Source organism: Ranitomeya imitator, chromosome 1 (genome assembly GCF_032444005.1).
Source record: "Ranitomeya imitator isolate aRanImi1 chromosome 1, aRanImi1.pri, whole genome shotgun sequence".
Lineage (NCBI taxonomy): Eukaryota > Metazoa > Chordata > Amphibia > Anura > Dendrobatidae > Ranitomeya > Ranitomeya imitator.
The window spans coordinates 449,918,857-449,938,834 of NC_091282.1; the positions used below are offsets into that span (position 1 = coordinate 449,918,857).

The window sequence follows — 19,978 nt, forward strand, 5'->3', positions numbered from 1 at the left end:
ATACGCGCAGAAAAATCAGCAATGGAATCCGCAACGTGTGCACATACCCTAAGACTTTGGGTTTGGGATAGTAACCTTCATTCTGGCCAATAAGTGTATTTTCATTTTTCTAGTAGTACCACTTTAATCTGAATTTTTTGAATTCCTACAGCTTATCATGATAACCAAACATTCTTATATCTTACTTAAAATAAATTCATGCAAGAACTGGTTAAACAAGTAAAATAATTTTGAGTACTACAAAAGAAAAAAGGGAGTGAGGCGGAGTTTGTGGATTCTGTGGTCATAAAGCTCTCTCCTGTGGTTACATAAAGCCCATAGCTCTAGCCACCTTGTCAGCTGCAGTCAGAGATACTGGGGCTCCCTGCTATATTTCTGGGTGCTTCACAGGCAATAGTATAGTAAGTATCTAATATGGCTTATGCTATACCCCACTTTGCAGCCCTGCTGTTGACAGTTGCAGTTCTGACTAGAATGTAAATGATTTACAGTTTTACACTGCAGAAGGAAGACTTGTGGTTGTTTCCATCGCTACCAGGACAAATTCCAGGCTAACAGACACAGGAAGATGCAACGTAAGTGTTACTTCCAGATTGTAATTATAATTCATACTAAAAGATGATCGATGATGATCTTTGTGTAGAATAATGAAGATACCGTAATTTGTAATGATTGACGTTGCTTCCCAACATCAGCAATTGCAGCTTTGCTATCTGAGGAAGTATGTCCACAAAAATCAATCTTTTAATCATATATGTATATAAGTTAGGCACCGTCTCGATTGTGTACACCTTGTCGTGGCAGGATGGCTGTTACGCTTTTTTGATGAAAATAATGTTATTTCAGTATTTCAGTACTATATTTTATTTACACGTACTATTACTACTCTTGAGAGAAAGAGAGATTTGAATAACACACTATACAAAAATAAGTGGTGGGTGCAGAGCCTCCAAGGCAAACATCTGACTTTTGTAAAAATGTAAAAAATGTATAGAAAATGCAGGCAGCACTCAAATAGTTACCAAAAGGAACAGGACTTTAACTCATGTGGCGTGGTGACATTTTGGTTGCAGTGAACCTTTTTCAAGCAGCGAAATGGGTGTACAATGAAGTGTGTATATATATATGTATACCATGATATAATATATATACAGTATATAAAGTGGGTACGGAAAGTATTCAGAGCCCTTTAAATTTTTCACTCTTTGTTTCATTGCAGCCATTTGGTAAATTAAAAATAGTTCTTTTTTTTCTCATTAACGTACATTCTGAACCCCATCTTGACTGAAAAAAACAGAAATGTAGTAATTTTTGCAAATTTATAAAAAAAAAACAACTGAAATATCACATGGTCATAAATATTCAGACCCGTTGCTCAGTTTTGAGTAGAAGCACCCTTTTGAGCTAGTACAGCCATGAATCTTCTTGGGAATGATGCAACAAGTTTTTCACACCTGGATTTGGGGATCCTCTGTCATTCTTCCTTGCAGATCCTGTCCAGTTCCATCAGGTTGGATGGTGAACGTTGGTAGACAGCGATATTCAGGTCTCTCCAGAGATGCTCAATTGGGTTTAAGTCAGGGCTTTGGCTGGGCCAGTCAAGAATGGTCACAGAGTTGTTCTGAAGCCAATCCTTTGTTATTTTAGCTGTGTGCTTAGGGTCATTGTCTTGTTTGAAGGCGTACCTTCGGCCAAGTCTGAGGTCCAGAGCACTCTGGAAGAGGTTTTCATCCAGGATGTCTCTGTACTTGGCCGCATTCATGTTTCCTTCAATGGCAACCTGTCGACCTTTCCCTGCAGCTGAAAAACACCCCATAGCATGATGCTGCCAGCACCATGTTTCACTGTAGGGAGTGTATTGGGCAGGTGATGAGCAGTGCCTGGTTTTCTCCACACATACCGCTTAGAATTATCACCAAAAAACCTATCTTAGTCTCATAAGACCAGAGAATCTTATTTCTCATAGCAGTTTGCAGTCCATAAAAAGGCCGGACTTCCCTTTGTCCAGTTTCCCTGGGCAATTGCACGCCGGTACCAAGTCTCTGTACTCACGCAATGCACAGTACTCTTTATCCTCCAGATTGCAGCCAGGTAAACATAAGACAGTGCAAGACACACGGTGTCAGTCTCTTTGGTTCCTCTCGCCCCTGTGTTGTTTCACACAGGGAGTGCTCTGCAGACAACTGTTCTGTCTGCTTCCAAGAACAACACTGATACCCCTCCCCCTCTACTACAGGGCTTTTAATCAGTTACTGCTTCACCATTGTAATTACAGCTACACCTGTGTCTGCAGTACGCCCTCATGGCCCGTCCAGGCGTTTCTTATCGGCATACTTTTTCATTCTACAACTAGCTTTTTCAAGAGCCTATTTAGTCTCCCTCCAGACTTTAGAGAATTCCAAGGACAAGAAGTTCGCCGCCGGCACATCCGAGGTGAGAGAAACAGGAAGAGGAACACTAGGATGTTGCCCAAAGACTACAAAGAAGGGAGACTTAGAAGAAGATTCACTGGGGTGATTGTTATAAGCGAATTCGGCCCATGGGAGAAGAGAGACCCAATCATCCTGGTGAGCATTGGAGAAGTGCCGGAGGTAGGAAGTTAGATCTTGATTGACTCGTTCCACTTGGCCGTTGGATTGCGGATGATAAGCGGAAGAGAAATCTAGGTTGATCTTCATTAATCCGTAAAGAGCTCTCCAAAAGCGAGAAGTGAATTTGACCCCTCGGTCAGACACAATATGTTGTGGGAAGCCATGAAGCCAGAAGATGTGGTGTAAAAAGATTCTTGCCAACTCAGGATCGGAGGGCAGTCCAGGTAAAGGAACAAAGTGGGCCATCTTGTAGAATTGATCCACAATTACTAAGGTGACAGTACAATTAGAAGAACAAGGCAAGTCGGTAATGAAGTCCGTAGCAATATGGCTCCAAGGGACAGAAGGCACAGCCAGTGGATGCAGAAGTCCATACGGTAGTTGTCTGGGGACTTTGTTCTTGGCACAGGAAGGACAAGAAGCAATGAACTCCGAGACGTCAAGACGAAGAGACGGTCACCGATAATGGCGAGAGATAAGACAGAGTGTCTTCTTGACTCCAACATGACCTGCGATCTTGGAAGAATGTCCCCAACACAAAACGCTCTCTCTGTCTTGATCCAGGACTAACGTCTTGCCAGGTAGTGGAGAGATCACTCTCAGGGGGGCTAGAGTGATGACCCTAGCTGGATCGATGATATGTGCCGGGCTCTCCTCAACATTCATAGGCCAAAAAACATCTGGAAAACGCATCCGCCTTGACGTTCTTATTGCTGGGTCGAAAATGTAGTTCAAAGTCAAACCATCCAAAGAACAGAGACCACCTGGCTTGCCGAGGATTGAGCCTTTGGGCAGATTGAAGATAGGCTAAATTCTTGTGATCTGTGTATATGATGAAAGGATGAACTGCTCCGTCAAGAAGATAGCGCCATTCTTCTAAGGCTAACTTGATAGCTAGTAATTCCTTGTCCCCAAAGGAATAATTCCGTTCAGTAGAGGTGAAAGCTTTGGAGAAGAAGCCGCAAGTAGCTAAGTGGTTAGAGGAAGATCTTTGTAAAAGAACGGCACCAGCTCCGACGGATGATGCATCAACCTCGAGGATAAATGGCCTATTCGCATCTGGTCGATGAAGCACTGGAGCAGCCGCAAACCTTTGCTTCAGAGTCTGGAAAGCGTCTTCAGCTTCAGGGGTCCAAAGATTGGAGTTGACTCCTTTGCGAACCAGAGCAGAAATTGACTTGGCTATCGAATAAAAGTGGGGGATGAACTGTCTATAATAATTGACGAAACCAAGAAAGCGTTGAATTGCTTTTATTCCAAGACGACGAGGCCAGTTGAAAACAGCAGATACCTTCTCGGGATCCATCTCCAGACCGGACTTCGAGACAATGAAACCAAGGAAGGGCAGAGAGGACTGCTCAAAGACGCATTTTTCAATCTTGGCAAAAAGGTGATTCTCCCTTAGGCGTTGCAAAACTTGACGAACGTCTCCTCTATGAGAGATTAGGAGAAAAGATGACAATGTCATCTAGATAGACCACAACACTGGAGTAGAGGAGATCCCAGAACACATTGTTTACGAACTCTTGGAATACCACAAGAGCGTTGCAGAGGCCAAATGGCATAACTAAATACTCGTAGTGACCATCACGAGTGTTGAATGTGGTCTTCCACTCATCCCCAGCACAAATTCGAACGAGATTATAAGCTCCACGCAGATCAAGCTTGTTAAATATCTGTGCTCCCCTCAAGCGGACCTCGAAGAGGTCAGGAATGAGCGGCAGCGGGTATTAGTTCTTCACAGTAATGTTGTTTGGGCCTCTGTAATCAATACAAGGATAGAGAGAGCCATCCTTTTTCTTTACGAAGAAGAAGCCTGCTCCAGCAGGAGAAGATGACTTCCGAATGAAACCCTTGGCAAGATTCTCTTGAATATACTCCGATATGGCTTGCGTCTCCGTGGGTGAGAGGGGGTAGATTCTTCCTCTAGGAGGAGTAGCTCCAGGAAAGAGATCAATAGAGCAGTCGTAGAGTCGATGCGGGGGAAGACTCTCAGCTTCCCTCTTGTCAAAAACATCCGAGAAAGAACTATAGACCCAGGGTAATCCGGAAGGGAAAGGAGAAGAAGAAGAAGAAGAAGCAACTACTGGATGCACCGGCAGCAGACAACTCCCATGGCAGAACTCTCCCCAGCGCAAAATATTACCATTGTGCCAATCTAATGAGGGCTCGTGGGTCCACAACCATGGAAGACCAAGGAGTTCCGGATGAGAGAGTCCGGCCAAAACATAAAATGCAATTTTCTCCCTATGCAAAGCTCCTACTTGAAGCTCCACCTCATGTTTAACTTGAGTAATGGTCTCCTGTAAGGGTCTACCATCTACGGATGCGAGGATTTTGGCATTTTCTAAGGTTCTCACAGGAACAGAGAATTTAATGACCTCCTCAAGCCTAATAAAATTCCCTGCAGCGCCCGAATCTACATAAGCAGCTAAAGAAAAACCTTTGCCACCAACATGCAATAAAACAGATAAAGTAAGGGGTAGAGAGGTATCACATACACCTAGGGAGGCCTCTCTTACCTGATCTAGGCGGAGAAGTTTTCCGGACGCTCTGGACAAGCTCGCAGCAGATGGTAGGCTATTCCACAGTAAAAGCAAAGACCATGAGTACGTCTTTCCTTATGTCGCTGTTCCGACATCCTGAGACAATCAACTTGCATTGGTTCAGGAGCAGATGCCATAGAGGACATGCTGGATCTGAGACTGGACGGTCTATGAGAGGAAGGAGAAGGGCGAAGAAGTCTTCTCTCTCTGGCATGCTCCTGGAAACGAAGATCAATACGGGTAGCCAGGGAAATCATATCCTTCAGGACAGTAGGGGTGTCCCAACCTGCTAATTAGACTTTTATACGACCGGAGAGGCCCTGCCAGAAGGCACCTACCAAAGCCTCATTATTCCAGCCTAAATCAGAAGACAGAGTATGAAACTGAATAGCGTACTGACCTACAGTTAGGGATCCTCGGAGGAGGTTAAAGAGAGCCTGAGTAGTAGAGGCCAAATTCCCCAGTTCGTCAAAACACGACAAAAAGTCTCCAAGAATACAAATAATTGGGAGACTACGGAATCGTCTTGCTCCCAAAGTGGATTAACCCATGCCAAGGCGTCCCCCTCCAGATGGGAAATCAAAAAGGCTACTTTTGCCCAATCAGTGGGATATTGCTTGGGCAAAAGTTCAAAATGAAGGCAGCATTGATTAAGAAAACCCAGACACAGTTTGGGATCGCCACTGTACTGAGGGGGCTTAGCCAAACGGGGAGGAGGGTGCGGAGCGGAAGCTGAGGCAGATGGAGAAGCGGCCAACTGCAAAGAGAGAAACCGGTCGTCTGCCGAAGCCATATAACTATGTATATGGGCCTGGGTGTCTCGCTGCTGAGCTAACTCCTGCTGTAGGCCTGCTAACTGAGAAGCATTCCCAGGATCTGTAAAATGAAGAGAGGAGAGACGGGTGTCCATAGTTTTCATGAAGGACATAATACGGGTCTGACTTTCCCATAAAAAGACCAGCTCTTTTTGAGAGGCAGAAGCTCCAGCGGGGTCCATGGTCTGTGCTTACTATTAAGATTCAGGGATTACCTGAGAGTGGACCCTCTGGGTCGTGGCTCTAGAGCCTCCAAGGGCGAGTGGACCAGATGAAACCACCCCTTATACAGGGAGCATTAGAAGCAGGCCCAAGAGGGATGGAGACACAGTTGCTAGAGCCAAAGGGGCGACTACAGAGGACCGAAGGTAAAGGGAACAAGCTGGGAGAACTGGAAGGCCAGGCCCGATGCCCAACCAGTAGGGTTGAGGCACAGGTGAGGCACAGTGGCGACACAGGAGAGATAAGGCAGAGACACAGCGCGAGTGCGCCAGTGGCACAAGGCTGGCACAATAGTGATGTGAGGTAGGCATAGCAGAGACTCTGGGCAGGCACAGCAGAGACACAGGGCAGGAATGGCTAAGACACTAGGCAGGCACCGCAGGGATTCTGGGCTGGCACGGTAGGGACACAGAACAGGAATGGCAGAGACACAAGGCAGGCATGACAGAGACCCAGGAGTGACACGGAAGAGTCACAGGACTGGAATGGCAGAGACACCAGGCAGGCACGGCGGAGACCCAGGGCAGGTATGGGAGATGCACAGGACTGGAATGACAGGGATACCAAGCAGGCACGGCGGGGATCTAGGGCAGGCATGGGAGAGGCACAGGACAGGAACGGCAGGGACACCAGGTAGTCACGGCGGAGACTCAGGGCTGACACGGGAGACTCAGGGCAGGCACGGGAGAGGTACAGGACTGCAACAGAAGAGACAAAGAGGGACCTGAGGAAAAGAGAACGCTGGCAAGCTATGCAAAGCAATACCCTAAGAAGCACAGGTGTCTTACCTTGGAAGATACTGGGAAGAAATACCTGATCAGTGCTGTCATATTTGGGAGGAGCCATCAGGTTGTGACCTCCCAGGAAACCCAGCGGCAGAGGAGACACGACTGCGCATGCGCAGAGTTAGGATGCACCGAGACCCGGAGAAGACAGGAGGAGTGGCGAGGGACCGCGTCGGGAGCGCACCGAGGGATGTGAGAAGCCAGGTAAGTATGCGAGGATGTGTTGATACAGACTGGCTGGGTACATATAGACTCCTGATCAGTGTGCCTGCAGTCCATGGGCTTAGATGTCACCGAACAGTTACTAGCCACATGCCAAGGCTCTGGTGCAATGTCCTGAGTGGGTTTATACCGCTCAATCAACTCTATCAGCAGTTCCAGGGTGCCTAGGTACCTCAGCCCGACCCAATGCTGCATGGCGGCCGGCAGAGCCCTCACCATTAGGGTTGAGCGCCTTTTCTTTTTATAGGATCGGGTCGGGTTTCACGAAACCTGACTTTTTCAAAAGTCGGGTCGAGTGAAATCGGCCGATCCTATAGAAAAGTCGGGGTCGGGGTCGGCCGAAACACGAAACCCAATGCAGTGCATTGGGTTTCTAATGGTTCCCAGGGTCTGAAGGAGAGGAAACTCTCCTTCAGGCCCTGGGATCCATATTTAAGTGTAAAATAAAGAATCAAAATAAAAAATATTGATATACTTAACCTCGGACGCGCCCTGGTTCTCACCGGCAGCCTTCCTTCCTAAGAATCAGCGCCTGAAGGACCTTCGATGACGTCGCGGCTTGTGATTGGTCGCGTGAGCGATCACATGGGCATCACGCGACCAATCACAAGCCGCGACGTCATCTAAGGTCATTCAGGCGATGATTCTTAGGAAGGAAGGCTGCGGGTTAGAACCAGGGCACGTCCGACGGTGAGTATATACCTATTAGGAATATACTCACCCTCGGACGCGCCCTCGGACGCTTCCTTCCTAAGAATTAGCGCCTGAAGGACCTTAGATGACGTCGCGGCTTGTGATTGGTCGTGTGACCGCCCATGTGACCACTCACGCAACCAATCACAAGCCGCGACATCATCGAAGGCCCTTCAGGCGCTCATTCTTAGGAAGGAAGGCTGCCGGTTAGTACCAGGGCGCGTCCGAGGGTGAGTATATCAATATTTTTTTTTTTTATTCTTTATTTTACACTTAAATATGAATTTCGATACCGATTCCCGATATTTTAAGCATATCGGAACTCGGTATCGGAATTCCGATTCCAGATCAGAAGATCGCCGACCTCATGGCCGATCCCACACAGGGGTCGACTTTGCCAAAAGTCGGCGACTTCTGAATCTAGCCGACCCATTTCGCTCAACCCTACTCACCATCCGGGCAGCCACGATTCTCTCTATCATCTCATACAGGGAACAGAAATCAGGCTGGAGCCACTCCTCCACCAACTGCAATAAGTCACTTGCTTGAGACCTGGTAGGCCGAGTCTCTACATAGGACCACTGCCACACCCAATGATCGCCCCTTACATTTGGGGTCTCTTCAGGACTCTGCTGTTTGCCCCTCACATTAGGGGTCTCCTCTTTACATCGCTGAAGCTTTGCTAGCTTCCAATGCAGTGCCTCCTGCTGCTGTTGCCACTGCAGCTCTTGCTGCTGCAGAACCTCTTCCTGTGACCACTGAAAATGCAGCGTCTCTTGCTGAAGCCTTTGCTGATTGAGCACAACCTGCTCCAAAAGTTCCTCTATTTCTCCAGCATACTTGCACAATGATCTGCAGCACTCTCTGGGGTATGCCTTTGTTCACATGCCCGCATTCTCCACCATATGTGATGCAGTGGTAGCTCCGTACGCAGTGAAACGGCAGTGACCCAAGCAAGTTCAAACAAAACATTCCTTTAATGTGTTACTTCACACAGTCCATTAAAAATACACAATACACGGCTTTAGTTCGCAAACCATAAACAGGCAGCACTTACCTTTGTCCAGTTTCCGTGGACAACCGCAAGCCAGTACCAAGTCTCTGTACTCACGCAGTGCACAGCACTCTTTATCCTCCGGATTGCAGCCGGTTAAGCATAAGACAGCCCAAGACGCAGGGTGTCAGTCTCTATGGTTCCTCTTGCCCCTGTGTTGCTTCACACGGGGAGTGCTCTGCAGACAACTGCTCTGTCTGCTTCTAAGAACAACACTGACACCCCTCCCCCTCTACTACAGGGCTTTTAATCAGTCACTACTTCACCATTCTAATTACAGCTACACCTGTGTCTGCTGTATGCCTACATGGCCCCACTATGACTCCGTGCGCATTCTGGAGAGCACAAACAGCACCTCCTAGCTGTAACAGGGGTCACCTTAACAAACATGTAGTCAAAACAAACATTATTATGTAACACATAATAATTTGTGCAAACATGCATATAGTCATTTCATCAATATAAAGTGCAAGTGACATAGTGCTAAAAAAATTGTAAACAATTTTCATAATAATTCATAAAAACATTGATTACAAAATTAATTGTCTCGTGCAGTTAAAAACTGCAGTTCGCAGTCGCCATTTTTTATATGGTGAGGGATGAAGACTTTTTCACATCTTAGCAGTTACATATTCTTACCTGCAGGAGCCATCTTATACAGTGCGTTGCGAAAGTTTTCAGCTCCCTGGAAATTTTTTTAGGGAGTTAGATCATCATTAGGCATTTAGGACAACATTGGATCATTCAGAGATCCACAATTAACTTCTGGAGTGAGTTTGCTGCACTGAAAGTAAAGGGGCCGAATAATATTGCACGCCCCACTTTTCAGTTTTTGAGTTTCCACAAAAATTTAGAATAACCAATAAATTTCATTCAACTTCACAATTGTGTTCCACTTGTTGTTGATCCTTTACTAAAAATTTACATTTGGTATCTTTATGTTTGAAGCATGATATGTGGGAAAAGGTTGAAAAGTTCCACGGAGCCGAATACTTTCGCAAGGCACTGTATATGGGGAAATCTATATTACAATATGTGTATATGGGCTCGCATTGTGGCCAGGAGTGAGAGTTCCTGTACTGAATGATTACTGTATAGCACAGTTTGTAGTTATGATACAAACTTCCTGTTCCCATACAATGAATGGGTGATTAAGGTAGAGTAGGGGATTCATTTATAAAAGACTTACTGTATTCCCATCGCTATAAATTGCAGCATTTAGAAGGCAGGCAGAGGGAGGGGGCTCCCTCTGCTCTTCGATCGGTGACCCCGCGATGTCATCACGTGGGCCTGATCTTTGCGATGGTGACCCAATGTCGCCATAATGACATCCAGGTCACTAAGCTCTAGCAAATTAGTTAGATCATGCGCAGTGAGGATCGGAAGTTGCGTGCAGGTAAGTACCGGGATACTAGGTCACAGATGTATGGAGGAAACAGGTTGTGGATGGCTTTGTGTGCTATGGTTATGGGTTTTGAACTATAGTCTCTGGGTAATGGGCAGCCAGTGAAAGGATTGACAGAGAGTTGAGGTCAGGGAATAGTACGAGGATAGGTGGATTAGTCGGGCAGCAGAATTCAGAATAGATTGGAGGGGTGCGAGAGTGTTAGAATTGAGGGTACAAAGCATTAGTTTGCAGTAGTTGAGGCAGGAGATGATGAGTACATAGACTATGGTTTTCGCAGATTTTTGATTAAGGAATGTATGGATCCAAGAAATATTTTTCAGTAGTACTCGACAAAAAGTGGAATTGGGATGGATATTGTTTTGAAGGAGATATCAATCAGAATCCAGGGTTACCGCAAGGCACTGAGCTTGCTGGACACCGGCAGCTACACCTTGCACATGAGGGCCAGAAAGAACATGTGCCCCAGTGGATGACAAGCACTGCATCAAGTGTCCTCTCTTCCTCTTCCTCCACCTTAACACACACAGTACAGTCCTCAGAGGTGACACCCCAATTACCCTTGTTTCCTCCCAGGTCACAAGTCTCCAACCATCCAACTGACTGTGGGGAACCACAAATGTGCAAGTTTGCAGAGCTGTTCACAGATTCTATTCCATGGTCATTAGAGGTCTGCCCTAAAGATTCACAGATTTCAAGGAGGAAAGCATCTGCACCGATGCTCATAATTTTTTTCCAGTTAAATCTGGGACTGGACAAAGTATGGTCTGAGCAGAATCCAGACCCTCTTCACCAGACGTTAACCCCCAGGGGTTGAGGTGGAGGTGATCTTGATGAGAGTCAGATATCTGAGGCGCACGTGGAGTGTACTGTGCTGTCATGGCAGTAAGAGATGGAGGGTGACTCCCAGGGCGAGGAGTGGGAGAACATAGAGGATGATGAAGAGGTTGTAGATCAAACTACTTGTGAACCTAGAGGCCTCATCTGAGTAGCTCAGCAAAGGAGGTGGAGGAGGAGGAAGATGAGGTTACATTGCGAATTGCTGCATGGACACAGAGTGATGCAATAATGACAAGCACTGCATCCTCAGCCACAATTCTGGGTGTGGCCAGCAGCGGTCATGTGTCTGCAAGTCACCTGGGTGGCAAGGATTGCCTAGTCTGTGCTTTTTTTGAGAGGAAAAAGGCTAACCCAACTTGCGTTATCTGACAACTTTGTAAAAAAAAAGACTCAGAGGCAAAAATTGCAATAATTTGACTACTACATGCATGAACCGGCACATGCGTGATCAACATGCATTAGTCTGGGAATCTCACTGCGCTAAAATGCAGCCTAATGGGCCCTGCCAATCCCTGGCAGCCCCATCAACTGCATCTGCAGCTTCTTCCTCCTACATCACCATGGCAAGTGTTCTCACACAGGTCTAACCGAAAGCTGATGCCCATTGCAGCCCCCCAGTACCAGTTGTTCAGTCGCAATTACTTATCTAAGAAAGCTGTGCCTGCGATACACCAGCATGTTGCAGACATCACCTATTCCTTGAAACAAATTGTCTGCCAGGGTGCATTTTACCACTGACAGCTCTACAAGCAAGCATGGCCAGGTGCGTTACATCTCGGTGACTGAGCACTGTGTGACTTTGGTGGCTGTGGGGGCAGGCGAGGAAGGGTCTGCTCCACAAGTCTTAAAATCTCCAAGGCTTGCAGAGCGCTTGGAGTTGGAGAACTAAGCCACTAGACAACAGTGGTTGGAGAACTAAACCACTAAACACCAACTGATGGTGAACTAAACCACTAGATTCCAAGTCTTGGAATCCTCACGGCAGGCAGGACAAACCTCTGTACCTAACACTTCCTCCACTGCTTCTGCCTCCTCCACCTCCTCTAGGGCCTCCAATCCCCAACCTCTCCCTTAATGAGACACGCATTCCAGCAGTGTAGACAGAATCTCTCCTTCAGTTGGGCCAAAAAGCTGCCAAAACAGCTAAAATTAGGGGCAGACACCAGGGAAAGTGGCATTAATTGACTCATCAATTGTGCTATAAACAGATAATTTAAAAAAAAATGTTGTGAGTGCCCCTGTTTTTTTATCACCAGCCAGGCAAAACTGACAGCTGCGGGCTGCAGCCCTCAGCTGACAGTGTTAGGCTACTTTCACACTTGCGTCGGTACGGGTCCGTCGCTAAGCGTCAGGTCGACGTACCGATGCACATTGTGAAATTTGTGCATGATGTGGGCAGCGGATGCAGTTTTTCAATGCATCTGTTGCCCATTCTGGAGTCCGGGGAGGAGGGGCGGAGTTCTTGCCATGCATGTGCGGTAGAAAATGGCGGACGCGACGTATGAGAAAATGTTCCCTTGAACGTTTTTTCATGATGATGGTCCACCAAAACACGACGGATCCGTTGCACGACGGACGTGACATGTGGCCATCCATCGCAATCCGTCGCTAATACAAGTCTATGGGAAAAAAAGGCATGCGGGCACATTTGCAGGATCCGTTTTTTGCCCAAAACGACAGATTACGATGGATTGCTAAAAACGCAAGTGTGTAAGTAGCCTTAGCAAGGCTGGTTATCAAGAATAGAGGGGTCCCCACACTGTTTATTAATTATTTAAATAATTAAAAAAAATAATGGGGTCTCCCCAATTTTTATAACCACCCAAGCTAAAACTGACAGCTAGGGCTGGTATTCTCAGACTGGTAAGGGGCCATGGATATTGCCCCCTTACAGCTTAAAATTAGCAGCTTGCAGCTGCCTCAAAGAAGGCACTTTCCGCTTGCCTTGTGGGGTTGGCAAGTGAGGTTCATATTTTTGGTGTTGATGTCACCTTTGAATTGTCCGGTGACATCACGGCTTAGTGATGTAGAGGCGTCTATAAGACACCTATCCATTACTAATCCTATACTTATTCTGGCTGTATATGTCATGCTGGTGCTATGCAGGTAGAAGCAGCTCCACTAGAAGTCAATAGATTGGAGGAAGGACAGCACACAGCAGGAGCAGACCTGCAGCAAAGCAGCGAGGCCACCACCAGTTGGCAGCAGAATAGTAAAACAAGCCTTGTCGATATTAGTCTGTAACGCAGTACAAATGGAATAACCAAGCACATAGTCAGAAGCAAGCCAAATGGGTCAAAACCAGTCAGGAGCAGATATGCCAAAAACAAGAAATGAAACAGCAGGTCAGAGTCCAAGCCAAGTCTGGTACCAGAGAATCCAAACATGAGAGGGGAACACAGAGTTACGGGAAGGGGGGAAAAACAGACATGGGTACAGCCAGCAAAAGCAACAGGACAAATCAGGGTACGCAGACTCAGCAACACACGCTATAGGTAGAAACTATAACTGACACTGCCTGCAGGATACCACGGAGCTAAATAGCAAACCTGAACCCAGAATGAGGCAGAGCAAATTTAAGCCTTGACATGATCAACCCAGGAAAAGGGCAGACAGGACTCAAATATGGATCATGACAGTATGGTTATATTTACAATCTAAAGTGATTCAATTGAAAGAATGAGACAGAGTCCTTTAATTAAACTAAATTAAACCATACTTGCATTATCACCCATTCTACTGAAGTGATGGTCTCCTGTGATATAATAAAAATAAAAAACAACCGTATCCCTCACCTGTCCGTCGTTCAGTCCCATGCCATAATCTATGTCTGGGGATAAACATTTTTCAACCTGGACAGTGCCAAGATCATCCAGACTGAGAATTGCTGAGGAATGAGCTACTGTGAACGCAGCATCGATGACTAAAGATGACGTCATCAAGGTTCCCAACCGGGCCCCTAGAATGCGGTGACCTTGGTGAGATCTCCGCTAGCACAGTGAGAAAGTTAATTAAAAATATATATACATATACAGTCCTACCCCCTCCCCTCCCCAAACATGTCCCACCCACTCATGATACAGCACCACTATCCTAGCCAAAGACGTAACAAAAGCATTAGTGCAAAGGCAATCATTTATCGAACTGTGACCAAATTTTGCCAACTTCGAGAAAAAATGCTTGGGAATCTGAACACGAATCCGAATGTGCTACGTTGATGCCAAATTTGAGATTGGCAAGCATTTTCCAAACAAGTTCATTCATCTCTAACCCTAACTAGCCCTGTCCTGGGGATACTCTTGATGGCAGAGAAGCCCGAGTCTCTGACCTTACTCTTCTCCTGATATGCCCTAAGCTATCCCCTCATTCTCATACAGGAGGCCTGGGACAGACATGTTAGTGTATAAACAGAGTGACAAAGTCACAGGCAAGGTGCTGAAGTGAAGATATGTTTCGCTGAGGCGCATGGCTTCAATGAACTAAAAACCCAGATGATTTTCCTTCAGTGCACTAATTGTTGCAAGGAGTTAATGGCCAATATAAATAATGGGCTGGGTTTATAGTGGACGACCATACAGTGGGTGGAAGGTTGTCTGCCTTATCTCCACCCCAGGGTGTGGTCTGGGGCTTAAATAGCTGGCCTCCAGAGGCAGTAGGTATTCACTATCTGGAGAGGAACACTTCAGAGAAGTGTTTTGTGTTTTACACTAAAACCTGAACAGTGGAACTTGCTAACCCAGAGCAGGCTGATCCTTGTAAGCAAAAAGACTGTTTTGTTGTATTTTGTTTTTCTGTTTTTGCCCAGAGGGCTGTGTTTACTTTTTCCAGCTTGGTTTATGCTGCACCTAATAAACCAAGAACATTCTTAGATATAGTGTTCGCTTTTCTACCTCCATGTCCATCCAAGTGAGCCGATCTACCACAACACGAAAGACAAACAGGAATAACAAAAAGCAACTTGCATACAAAAACACTCATCAAGGGTAGGGAGGAATATAGGGAGGGATAGGTATGTACTAACCAAAGGGGAATAGGATAATGAGGAAGGCATACACCCAAAAACAGCACGCAACAATCTTCAGCAGCAACAAGAACTCCATCTTCAGTAAACCAACTCCAGCAAGCCAGTTAATACACTTTCAGAGGTGGAGATGAAAAGGTCTGGCTAGGTTTTAACCCCTTCCCGACCTTTGACGCCACGTAGGCGTCATGAAAGTCGGTGCCAATCCGACCCATGACGCCTATGCGGCGTCATGGAAAGATCGCGTCCCTGCAGACCGGGTGAAAGGGTTAACTCCCATTTCACCCGATCTGCAGGGACAGGGGGAGTGGTAGTTTAGCCCAGGGGGGGTGGCTTCACCCCCTCGTGGCTACGATCGCTCTGATTGGCTGTTGAAAGTGAAACTGCCAATCAGAGCGATTTGTAATATTTCACCCATTATAACGGGTGAAATATTACAATCCAGCCATGGCCGATGCTGAAATATCATCGGCCATGGCTGGAAATACTAGTGTGCCCCCACCCCACCCCTCCGATCGCCCCCCCACCCCCCCGATCTGGCCGGTACACTGCTCCGGCTCCCCTCCGTCCAGTGCTCCGCTCCCCCCCGTGCTCGTGTCCGCTCCCCCCGTGCTCCAATCACCCCCCCGTGCTCCAATCACCCCCCCTGCACTCCGATCCACCCCCCCGTGCTCCGTTCCACCCCCCCGTGCTCCATTCCAGCCCCCCCGTGCTCCGTTCCACGCCCCCCGCGCTCCGTTCCACCCCTCCCGCGCTCCGATTCCCCCCCCGTGCTCCGATCCCCCCCCCGTGGTCCCCCCCCACCCTATCATACTTACCGATCCAGCCGTGGTCCCGTCCGTCTTCTCCCGGGCGCCGCCATCTTCCAAAATGGCGGGCGCATGCGCAGTGCGCCCGCCGAATCTGCCGGCCGGCAGATTCGTTCCAAAGTGCATTTTGATCACTGAGATAGATTATATCTCAGTGATCAAAATAAAAAAAATAATAAATGACCCCCCCCCCCTTTGTCACCCCCATAGGTAGGGACAATAAAAAAATAAAGAAATTTTTTTTTTCCACTAATGTTAGAATAGGGTTAGGGTTAGGGGTAGGGTTAGGGTTAGGGGTAGGGTTAGGGGTAGGGTTAGGGGTAGGGTTAGGGGTAGGGTTAGGGTTAGGGGTAGGGTTAGGGGTAGGGGTAGGGTTAGGGGTAGGGGTAGGGTTAGGGCTAGGGTTAGGGCTAGGGTTAGGGTTAGGAATGTGCACACGTATTCTGGTCCTCTGCGGATTTTTCCGCTGCGGATTTGATAAATCCGCAGTGCTAAACCGCTGCGGATTTATGGCGGATTTACCGCGTTTTTTTCTGCGCATTTCACTGCGGTTTTACAATTGCGATTTTCTATTGGAGCAGTTGTAAAACCGCTGCGGAATCCGCACAAAGAAGTGACATGCTGCGGAATGTAAACCGCTGCGTTTCCGTGCAGTTTTTCCGCAGCATGTGTACAGCGATTTTTGTTTCCCATAGGTTTACATTGAACTGTACACTCATGGGAAACTGCTGCGGATCCGCAGCGTTTTCCGCAGCGTGTGCACATACCTTTAGAATTAGGCTATGTGCACACGGTGCGGATTTGGCTGCGGATTCGCAGCAGTGTTCCATCAGGTTTACAGTACCATGTAAACATATGAAAAACCAAATCCGCTGTGCCCGTGGTGCGGAAAATACCGCGCGGGAACGCTGCGTTGTATTTTCCGCAGCATGTCAATTCTTTGTGCGGATTCCGCAGCGTTTTACACCTGTTCCTCAATAGGAATCCGCAGGTGAAATCCGCACAAAAAACACTGGAAATCCGCGGAAAATCCGCAGGTAAAACACAGTGCCTTTTACCCGCAGATTTTTCAAAAATGGTGCGGAAATATCTCACACGAATCCGCAACGTGGGCACATAGCCTTAGGGTTAGGGTTGGAATTAGGGTTGTGGTTAGGGTTAGGGGTGTGTTGGGGTTAGTGTTGTGGTTAGGGGTGTGTTGGGGTTAGGGTTGTGATTAGGATTATGGCTACAGTTGGGATTAGGGTTAGGGGTGTGTTGGGGTTAGTGTTGGAGTTAGAATTGAGGGGTTACCACTGTTTAGGCACATCAGGGGTCTCCAAACGCAACATGGCGCCACCATTGGTTCCAGCCAATCTCGTATTCAAAAAGTCAAATGGTGCTCCCTCACTTCCGAGCCCTGACGTGTGCCCAAACAGTGGTTTACCCCCACATATGGGGTACCAGCATACTCAGGACAAACTGCGCAACAATTACTGGGGTCCAATTTCTCCTGTTACCCTTGTGAATCTAAAAAAATGCTTGCTAAAACATAATTTTTGAGGAAAGAAAAATGATTTTTTATTTTCACGGCTCTGCGTTGTAAACGTCTGTGAAGCACTTGGGGGTTCAAAGTGCTCACCACATATCTAGATAAGTTCCTTGGGGGGTCTAGTTTCTAAAATGGGGTCACTTGTGGGGGGTTTCTACTGTTTAGGCACACCAGGGGCTCTGCAAACGCAACGTGACACCCGCAGACCATTCCATCAAAGTCTGCATTTCAAAAGTCACTACTTCCCTTCTGAGCCCCGACGTGTGCCCAAACAGTGGTTTACCCCCACATATGGGGTATCAGCGTACTCAGGAGAAACTGGACAACAACTTTTGGGGTCCAATTTCTCCTGTAACCCTTGGGAAAATAAAAAATTCTGGGCTAAATAATTATTTTTGAGGAAAGAAAACGTATTTATTATTTTCACGGCTCTGCATTATAAACTTCTATGAAGCACTTGGGGGTTCAAAGTGCTCACCACACATCTAGATAAGTTCCTTTGGGGGTCTAGTTTCCAAAATGGGGTCACTTGTGGGGGGTTTCTACTGTTTAGGCACATCAGGGGCTCTGCAAACGCAACGTGACGCCCGCAGAGCATTCCATCAAAGTCTGCATTTCAAAACGTCACTACTTCAATTCCAAGCCCCGGCATGTGCCCAAACAGTAGTTTACCCCCACATATGGGGTATCACCGTACTCAGGAGAAACTGGACAACAAATATTGGGGTCAAATTTCTCCTGTTACCCTTGGGAAAATTAAAAAATTCTGGGCTAAATAATTATTTTTGAGGAAAGAAAACGTATTTATTATTTTCACGGCTCTGCATTATAAACTTCTATGAAGCACTTGGGGGTTCAAAGTGCTCACCACACATCTAGATAAGTTCCTTTGGGGGTCTAGTTTCCAAAATGGGGTCACTTGTGGGGGGTTTCTACTGTTAAGCCACATCAGGGGCTCTGCAAACGCAACGTGACGCCCACAGAGCATTCCATCAAAGTCTGCATTTCAAAACGTCACTACTTCACTTCCGAGCCCCGGCATGTGCCCAAACAGTGATTTACCCCCACATATGGGGTATCAGCGTACTCAGGAGAAACTGGACAACAACTTTTGGGGTCAAATTTCTCCTGTTACCCTTGGGAAAATAAAAAATTGCAGGCTAAAAGATCATTTTTGAGAAAATAATTTTTTTTTTTATTTTCATGGCTCTGCGTTATAAACTTCTGTGAAGCACTTGGGGGTTCAAAGTCCTCACCACACATCTAGATTAGTTCCTTTGGGGGTCTAGTTTCTAAAATGGTGTCATTTCTGGGGGATCTCCAATGTTTAGGCACACAGGGGCTCTCCAAACGTGACATGGTGTCCGCTAATGATTGGAGCTAATTTTCCATTTAAAAAGCCAAATGGCGTGCCATCCCTTCCGAGCCCTGCCGTGCGCCCAAACAGTGGTTTACCCCCACATATGGGGTATCAGCGTACTCAGGACAAACTGGACAACAATATTTGGGGTCCAATTTCTCCTATTATCCTTGGCAAAATAGGAAATTCCAGGCTAAAAAATCATTTTTGAGGAAAGAAAAATTATTTTTTATTTTCATGGCTCTGCGTTATAAACTTCTGTGAAGCACCTGGGGGTTTAAAGTGCTCAATATGCATCTAGATAAGTTCCTTGGGGGGTCTAGTTTCCAAAATGGGGTCACTTGTGCGGGAGCTCCAATGTTTAGGCACACAGGGGCTCTCCAAACGCGACATGGTGTCCGCTAACAATTGGAGCTAATTTTCCATTCAAAAAGTCAAATGGCGCGCCTTCTCTTCCGAGCCCTGCCGAGTGCCCAAACAGTGGTTTACCCCCACATATGAGGTATCGGCGTACTCGGGAGAAATTGCCCAACAAATTTTATGATCCATTTTATCCTACTGCCCATGTGAAAATGAAAAAATTGAGGCGAAAAGAATTTTTTTGTGAAAAAAAATTACTTTTTCATTTTTACAGATCAATTTGTGAGGCACCTGAGGGTTTAAAGTGCTCACTAGGCATCTAAATTAGTTCCTTGGGGGGTCTAGTTTCCAAAATGGGGTCACTTGTGGGGGAGCGCCAATGTTTAGGCACACAGGAGCTATCCAAACGCGACATGGTGTCCGCTAACGATGGAAATAATTTTTCATTCAAAAAGTCAAATGGCGCTCCTTCCCTTCCGAGCCTTACCATGTGCCCAAACAGTGGTTTACCTCCACATGTGAGGTATTGGTGTACTCAGGAGAAATTGCCCAACACATTTTAGGATCCATTTTATCCTGTTGCTCATGTGAAAATGAAAAAATTGAGGCTAAAAGAATTTTTTTGAGAAAAAAAAAAACTTTTTCATTTTTACGGATCAATTTGTGAAGCACCTGGGGGTTCAAAGTGCTCACTATGCATCTAGATAAGTTCCTTGGGGCGTCT

At 46.7% G+C, this 19,978-nt stretch overlaps 1 protein-coding gene across 3 annotated transcripts in view; it reads left to right on the forward strand.

Annotated features, from left to right (window-relative positions):
- The first annotated feature begins 315 nt into the window (after positions 1-315).
- LOC138675854 (uncharacterized) overlaps positions 316-19,978 on the forward strand; it is a 204,780-nt gene continuing 185,117 nt past the window's right edge. For all 3 annotated transcript variants that reach the window (XM_069764440.1, XM_069764449.1, XM_069764459.1), the window contains exons 1-2: positions 316-401; positions 492-575. In XM_069764440.1, coding sequence (XP_069620541.1) covers positions 569-575 — 7 coding nt within the window. In that variant the 5' untranslated portion in view covers positions 316-401; positions 492-568. The remainder of the gene's footprint in view (positions 402-491; positions 576-19,978) is intronic.